Here is an 8,272-nt window from a genome sequence, read left to right as displayed (position 1 = left end):
TCCTAAAGTTGACAGTTTCCCAACTTGGCAGCGCAATGTGACATACGAATCACTCCGCCCGAGATTAGCTGCATAGAGATAAAGAATTAAGGAATTGGATTCATTGTAAACTTATTGTTACTTTTTCATCGGCTTCAAAAGTACGTTTCCGTTTCCAGACGTTTATGTTTGACCCAGTGAAAACGAGTTTCCTGCTGAGGTTCAAGTTCTTGAGGTAAAGCAATACTTGTTTATCTAAAGAAGGCTAGTTTTGGCTAAAAAAAGTCATTTGTATTGTTAATTGCAGTGGTTTGCTTCCTAGTTATCTTAGATAACAACACCAGATAAATCAAAAATTACGATGAACTGTTGATGGGGTGAAATAGCTTAGTAAATAGTTGATCTGTTTGTAAGAAAATGTTGACTTATCATCAGCAAGGGTGGTAAGCAACGAGAGATGGGTGAGCAAGAATCTAAGAAGAAAGTAAATCACTTTAGCCTTTAAAAACTAATTAAGAAGAGTATGATGATGTCTGAGCCAATAGTAGAAAAGAGACTGGGACCATTGGCGATGTTACCAGAATGTGCCGTTACTTGTGCTGATGTTTCGCAGTTTGACTCTGCTATTTCTACATGGTATCAAATTAAACAACCCTTTGTTGAAATAAGTTGGTATTATAAGCCTCAACTAAATGTACTGATATGAGTATTACAAATATACACATAGGTATGTACTATATGTATGGTCCTCACTATTGCCAGTGGAACTAGCTCAGGTGCAGTAACTTCTATTCCTTGTTGACGGAATGCTTTAAAATCTTTGATGATACATCATGTACGAAATACTATTTACTTATTTACAATTTGGAGCTCATCGTCTGAAACGTGTCAGCTTAAGGAATTTTTTTCATTTTATTTGTTTCCTAGTGTCACAAAAGATTGTAGATTCTAACACAAAGGGTATGTTGCCTTTCCGTGCACTGCACCACGCATAATTAAGAATGATTTCCGTTCATATTTCTCCAGTGAATCCACGAAGGTGTTAAATTAGTCACTTAATAAACTAACCTCCAAAAAATGATGATTTCTTGCCAAGGTAGTGAGCGGCTGGTTCCGTTTCACGCAATAGACTTTCTCGAAAGTGCTTTAAGTGGAATTATATAACATGAATCACCTTCAAAAGATGTCAATATGGAGAAGTTTTCATCTGGGTGTTTATTCAAGCCGGTAAAAGACTTCTTTCATGGATAGCAATGCATGCTTGTCAAATACGTGGGCGAGGAACAGTTGTATACTTCATTAAAATGAAACTGCCAGCTGATACTTTGTGTGTACTTACCAGTCATCAAAATAGCTTTCATAGCATTTGTTTAGGAACAAGTTCTCCGTGACACTTGTAAAATCATAATACTTAATAATAGATTTTCAAAGGAGATATTAATAAACTTATTAACATTTTCACACCAGCTAAGCCCATGCTGGAAAAAACGGAGACACTTATGTCACAGCGAAAGCTCAGTAAAGCGACTGCCCTCCGACGGGAATTAAGTAATTAACGAGCTGTTAGCGTCCGTTTATGGGCAGCCAAGTTCCCACCAAATAAGTGTTTTGGCTACTTGTAACCTATTGTGCGTGGGATCGAGTGAGATGCTTTGAAGAACAATGTCCTCTAGTCAGACAAGCCAGTTATGTTTTGGCTCATGAAAATAACATCAATGACATGCGAGAGCTAGACTATAGTGACACTTTGTGGAGAACAAGCGTTGCCGTCGCTCATTCTCTTGTTTTTACTTTAAAATTGTTCATATTTTAATCGTTTCACGCCTTGGCCTGATGTCAAATAGTCTCATGAGTTTCCTTGCGGAAGCCATTTTGAATGGCGCCAAGTTGTTCCCGTTTTCAAAATAATTCGCGGTAAACGTAAGAATCCGCCCGTTAATGAGCTCATTTTTTTTTATTTCGGCGTGAAAGTGCTTGGGGAAGTAGGGAATTCTTAATCTATGCGTTGCTGAGATATCCTTTAACGTTTTTACCGGAGTCGATACATTGTTGTTGAGAGTCAGAGTGCGTCTAATTGTATTACACGTTGATTAATTACCGCCGACACAATTAATGTGTCTCTTAGTTCTTCGTCGGCCATTTCCTGCCATTAATCACCACGTTTAAGAATCACCTGAGTGTTGCTGTTAAAACAATTTTAAATGTCAGTCTCATTCAACTGCATACAGATGAAAAGATCGGTTGAATTCAGACAGGTCATTAGAAAGTTTCCGCATTTTGGTAGAACAGTTTTGGTTCTGACAGCTTTTCTAAGTGTGAGACTATCTCAACTTGTCAACGCCCTGCTGTGGGTTTTGTTTACGAGCATTTTTCGGGCGTAATGTGGCATGTTATCGATACAGACAGACCAACATTTGCAAAGTATACTTTGTTCGTGTGTAATTGTGTAACTCAGACCGTCTAAGAGGCACGCAGCTCTCACGGAAGATGTTTACTCTAAGTACAGTAGGAGGTGGGAATGTTTATCGAAAACACCCATAACGAAAAGTGTCAACAATCCAAATATCTGCACGTCGTGAAGAAATATCAAAGAAATTTTTCAAAGCAGAGATAGTTAGTATGTTAAAAAATTTTTGTATCCACCCCCGGGAAGCCACAAGCGAAACGTTTTTTAAGGCGAGCGGGTTTCGAAAGGTTTTGAGCCTGATTAATGAGCTGTGAATTAGTTTACAGACTGGGTGGTAATAAGGCTACCAGAAGTGATGAAAGGATTGTGTAATTGTTTAAATTTGAGCTTCACACCATACAGCGTGTTCTCACGCACCTTAATGATCTTGCAAGTCGTCTAAAGATCTTTCTGAACTAACCGAAGTGCGCACGACGAAAATTGCTGTCGATCAAGTCAGTGATGACCGCTGTCGCTTCTAATTCGTCACAGTTTACTTTGAAAAGACTAGTTAACCACCGATAAACCCTGCATTGTGATATAGTTTAACCACCTCTCGAGCTAGCTCTCAGTAAGGAAATTCTCTACAAGTCAATTTTAAAGCCGCTTTGCAGTTATTTAAGCTGAATAATCTCCAAAACAAATCTTGGCTAGGGCACTATAATGCCACGGTTTCAGTTAAGTCGTGTTGAACAAGAGAATAGAAGCTTTGCCTCATGATCCGTGGAATATTCTAAGTTTGTTGCCCCAATCACCTGAAATACTTTAGTGATAAGTTATCGAGATAACTTTGCCACTTTATGGGGCATTTTATACAGATAAGAAGCGAAGGCATTTTGTGACATGTGCAAAACATAAGAATACACACTTTAATCACATCAAACAGATGAATTCTCTGGCGGCACATTGAAGAATTTTCTTTGTGTTTTTACCGCGGTCAAGAAGATAGATGACTTAACAGGAGCTCAGCTGGAAAAAATGTCCTCGCCTGTCCTCGCAGGAAATGCTTCTTTAGTATTTATAGCTCTACATGCAAGGATATGTCCTATTTCCGGCTAAAAATCTTGAAAACATTTTTACACCGCATTTCAAGACTATGTAAGCTATGAGTCAATTTTGACACCTTTCATCTGGCTTATGTGAAATCGCTTCCTAGAAACCTCTAATGGACTCGACAAACTTTCTGCTCACCTCAAGTGGGCAAATATTGGACCATTCTAATGTTAATGCTATCCTCCATTCATTTACTTTGTAAAGACTTTTATGAGCAGTTTTTGATTTGCGTAAATACCAGTGTCCAGGGAAACAAAAGATTTCGAACCTATCAATACACAGCTTGCCCCTCCAAAGATATCTCTGTTTATTGCCTCAGCGAGCCAATCAGGTGACGCCAGAGTAATTTAATTTAGAAATATCGTATTACCTAGGAACCAATCCGAGACTTTATAATCACACGGGTTTTTGATAAAATCGCATCTTTAAACACAATCACAGTTCAACCAATTAGTGTATGTGAAATGGTCTTTGTCTCTGGGGCGTAACAAGAGAAAACGTTAATTGCTGCACAATAAATAATGTTCGATCGTTTTACAGGCTTGAGATGGTATAATCGCAACGAAACAGCCAAGCCTGGGTTACGTGTCTAAATCAAGTGGGCAGGAAGTCTTGAAAATCTCGGACACTTTGCAGTGGCGAAGGAAGATGAAATGCATGTGTCTTTTGTACCTCTTGCCGATCGTCTTCTTCAGGTTAACTGATTCTTGCTGCGTTGATTCTTCGAGCGGTCTCAAGAGAAAATGGGAGCTGTGGACACATCCAATCTTACGGAAACGTTCGGTGGATATCGCTCAAAAACGATTCCTCACGGCTTTGGGACTTGAAGATTTTCCAAAGCCGGGACGACATGTCATTCCGCACAAATTTATGTTGGAAATATATAGAAACTTATCTCGCGGAAACTACAAAGGGAATCAAAGTTATGATATGTTGCCGAGTACAGTTGTCGGAATAGTTGATCAAGGTCAGTTTATTATTATCTTGGAGAGTTTTTAGTAAGTGTTTGTCATTGTTTGTATTTGTTTTACGATGTTGCCAATCTCGTATTTCTTTAGTTGATTTAAGTTTCTTATGTGAGCGATTAATTGATTCTCCTTGCCTAATTTCCTCTCTTCTTTGTCAATTTTTTGCAGAACGCGGTTATAATTTAGCGACCCCGACCAGTCAACAAGTGTTTCATTTTAACGTTAGCAAAGTGCCTTCTCGGCAAGCTATTATCGATGCCGAGTTACGAGTATTAAGATTAGCGACAGTTAAAGAGAAATCCTTTACTAGTAAGCACGGCACAACTTACAGAGCAAAGCTTTATGGCAAGCGCATCACAGACATGCCAAATTTAACTCCGTTCGAGCCTTCATCGCACCACGACCTTCTCGATTCACTCGAATTTGACATTTCTGATGGCTTAGAAGAGAACTGGAACGTGTTCTCTGTCAAGAAATCGATTGAAAATTGGCAAAAAGCGAGAGAAAATTTTCACGAGTTAGAGTTACGCGTGGAATCTGCGCTGAGTGGCGATCTCATCCCACCGGAAGAACTGGGGTTTTCTAAAACCGGGCGCCTTTATAACAAGCACGCTCTCCTCGTGGTATACGCAGCTGATCGAAAGTCTCCTGATCTTATCCGGAAGCCTGTCTCGAACGAGAACAAAGCCGTAAGTAACGCAATATCACCGGGAAAAAGTGTTGACCCAAGACAGGACAAGTACACCTCCGATCTTGAACACAGCCGGGTACGGCGAGACGCGAGATCCAAATCCGGGGGAAACATGAAGAAGCGGAGCCGAGGAACGAAATCAAAGCGTCGGCGAAAAAAGGATTCCTGTCGCAGGAAACCTTTGTATGTGGATTTTAACCAGCTGGGCTGGTCTACCTGGGTTATTGCTCCGAGAGGATACAGTGCGTATTTTTGTCAGGGACTTTGCGAGTTTCCTATAGACAATCATTTAAAACCTACTAACCACGCAACAGTACAAACGATTCTGAACTCTGTGGCTCCTTCACTCGCTCCTCAAGCCTGCTGCTCACCCAATAAATTCAGTGCAATTAGTATTCTTTTTATTGATACAAGTGACAATATTGTGTATAAGAAGTACGAAGAAATGGTGGTAGAGCGATGTGGTTGCAAGTGAACCGACGGCAGACATGCACACGATGTAGTGAGTGATAGCCGTTTCTAACCCTCCCAGCTCAGTTACAGGTGCTGAGTTCTCCATGCTCAGGCAGCTCGCGCGGCTTAAGTATCACTGTTTTTATTAAATCATCACCTCTCCGGGAGTTTAGCGCTGAAATTGTGTACTATTGTCACCATCCGGCGCTATTTCAGAGTGTTCTCGAGCTCTTCGCACACTTTCAACACTTGAGAGTACATTTCCCGCATATATCTTCCACGTTGCGGGGTCAGAATGTTTCATGCGCAAGGTCGGGCTGTGTTTACTCAATTTCTTGAACACCGAGATGATTTAGTTTGCATAATCCTATTAAAATTATCAACGATATTGTTTATGAACTCCGATGGATTCTCTAAGATGCCTCTGGATAAACTGACAGCCAGACAAGTCTCTTCCGAAACCACTGAAAAGGACTAAGCTGGCGTATTTCAGCCGTTTGACGGTGAAACAATGTTCACATCCAAAGATTTTCATGTATATTAACTGTAATATCGTCATAGATTATTATTCCACTCCAGGAGTTTTATCACCTCTTTATTTTTATCAGATGACAAACGTCTTTTTATGTCAAAAATGACTACACATCATTATTATACTGGAAAGTATTTATGCGTAATTTTCCCTCTCGTATTTTGTCAATAATTTTCATAGATAATGGTTTGTTGGCGTTGGTGAATCGGCTGCCCAACCAAACAACAATGACGAAGTTTATCCATGATTAGCGAACAATCGATTTCTGCGTTTTATTACCTTGGTCGAATGTAAATACTGAATAAATTATTTAAGACTTTAAGGAACGTAGAAAAGGTCCGTGTTGCAATTGTTGAACTATTTTTATCTCCGAAAACGTAGACAGCTCCGTTAGTGTAATAGAAATTATTGTCTAAAAATAAAACGACGCTTAATTCAGCGTGTGGGTATACATGTGTATATGAGTGTTGGGAATCGTGTAACAACTGCTTGCTGCGAAGTGACAATTGCTACGTAATGAATACAGTTTTTTTCAAGCCGAACCAATTGTACTCTCCACGTTATCGTTGGCTATTTGACGAAAAAAACCGTTTTCAACGTGCTCTTTTAAAAGTGCTTAACTCGATCCAAGGGGGAGTGGAGGCGTACAAAAGCACCTTACATATTTGAGGATAAATTGCTAAAGTGTGCCGTAACCGCAGCATCGTCTGTATCACCATTATCTTCTACACCGGAAAGAGAATATGCAAGGATAGATAACTGAAATGAGAGATGTCCTACACTCGATTTGATGTAATTTTACTATGCGATAACAAAGTACTAAAGGTTATCTTTTTGTCGCAAGGAAACTGCAGGGCCCTTATCTGAAGATAAGCCTCAGTATGTACAAAGGAATTCTTTTGGCTCGTGATAAAAGAGGCCTGTATACCTCAAATCAGCAGTACAATTGAATCCGAAGTATGTCGTTAGAGCACGGCAAAGAAAGAATTCATTTAAGAGCTTTAAAGTCAATGATTTTATTGATCCTGCAGTAAGGAGTTAACGATTATTATTTGGGCTTAAAACTCATTCCAACACAAAGCTTTCACAAAACAAAAGGAAACATATTTCTCTTCAACGTAAACAATCAGGGTTGACCAAAAAGATAGTATATCTTCCTTGGCCGTCAACACTCTCAAAACATTCCGTGTTTTTTCTATGAAGTTGAATGTTTGTTTCTGGAAAAAAGAGATTGAATAGCATACTGGCATTAATGAAATTCTCAGCATTTGGGTCGAACATGCCTTCCCGTCTTCAAATAAAGTACCCTAATTGCTCATTTAACTTTGTTATTTCACCAGAGTAAGAGCTTTTTCCCAAAACATTTCTTAATTACTCGTACACAACCCCTTAACGGCATGAGGTCTCAGAGTTAAGTAGTGTCTCTTGCGTCATGCAATCACGATACACCAAAAAGGGCATTCCCAAAAACCGCCTTTTTGTGTCAACATTCTTACAAACGTAAATCTCAAGGAAAGGGTGAGAATTTCTGGGCAAAACGCCATGAAAGAGTGGGCAATTTGGAGCAGATTTCTGTGATTCTATGCGAAGATTTCTTAAAGTGGACAAAGATTTCTTTCTAGGGGGCATTGTAAACTTGGCTCTTAGCACTAAGTAGTCGCACGCGGACATAATAAATGACCTCTATGGCTTAACCCTTTCACGAAATGAGACACTAAATGCAAGAACCATCAACCACTGTCAACACAAGTGTGTAAAGTTTTTTCAGATAATATTGACTTTTTTGCACTTCATTCCAGTTACAATTCTCTTTAGACAAGATCCAGTCTTCTTTTTCCTATTTTGTACTTTGAGTTGTGTAAAACTATGCATATCCAAAAAACAAAATGCCGATGTATGTGAAGTCCTACTCTAAGCTTTCCATTTAATAACAGCAGAAATCAAGTTTCATATTCCAGAAATACATAATATGGCAACACAAATAAACAGCCATTTGTCTTAGATTTCTCTTTGGAGTGTCATTGAAGAGTCTGGAGGTGACGGCAGAGCGATTGCCTTGCATTCTATGCAACACAGAAATTGTTTCTAAGGCTCAGATGGTGCGGAGACGTGAGAAAGAATTTGAGAAAAATTACCCTTTAAAGCCAAGA

General features: G+C 39.4%; 1 protein-coding gene across 3 annotated transcripts; it reads left to right on the top strand.

Annotated features, from left to right (window-relative positions):
- The first annotated feature begins 73 nt into the window (after positions 1 to 73).
- LOC113678720 (growth/differentiation factor 6-B) lies at positions 74 to 6,573 on the top strand. 3 transcript variants are annotated; one of them, XM_089208822.1, is made up of 3 exons: positions 74 to 214; positions 4,019 to 4,445; positions 4,615 to 6,573. In XM_089208822.1, the coding sequence occupies exons 2-3, from the start codon at positions 4,127 to 4,129 to the stop codon at positions 5,610 to 5,612; spliced, it is 1,317 nt and encodes a 438-aa protein (XP_089064948.1). In that variant the 5' UTR covers positions 74 to 214; positions 4,019 to 4,126; the 3' UTR covers positions 5,613 to 6,573. The 3 variants fall into 3 exon arrangements, with proteins under 3 accessions (XP_089064948.1, XP_089064953.1, XP_027051423.2); XM_089208827.1 differs by lacking the exon at positions 74 to 214 and adding an exon at positions 3,302 to 3,523; XM_027195622.2 differs by lacking the exon at positions 74 to 214 and having other exon boundaries at positions 3,863 to 4,445.
- The last annotated feature ends 1,699 nt before the right edge of the window (positions 6,574 to 8,272 follow it).

The sequence above is a fragment of the Pocillopora damicornis genome, chromosome 1, assembly GCF_964200805.1.
Source record: "Pocillopora damicornis chromosome 1, jaPocDami1.2, whole genome shotgun sequence".
Lineage (NCBI taxonomy): Eukaryota > Metazoa > Cnidaria > Anthozoa > Scleractinia > Pocilloporidae > Pocillopora > Pocillopora damicornis.
The sequence above is the reverse complement of the archived record's forward strand: the minus strand, read 5'-3'. Positions and strand labels throughout refer to the sequence as shown.

Coding starts and splice junctions, on each gene's coding strand:
- LOC113678720 (XM_089208822.1), top strand. CDS start 4,127: ATGAAATGCATGTGTCTTTTGTACCTCTTGCCGATCGTCTTCTTCAGG. Junction 4,446..4,614: donor TGTCGGAATAGTTGATCAAG/GTCAGTTTATTA, acceptor AATTTTTTGCAG/AACGCGGTTATAATTTAGCG.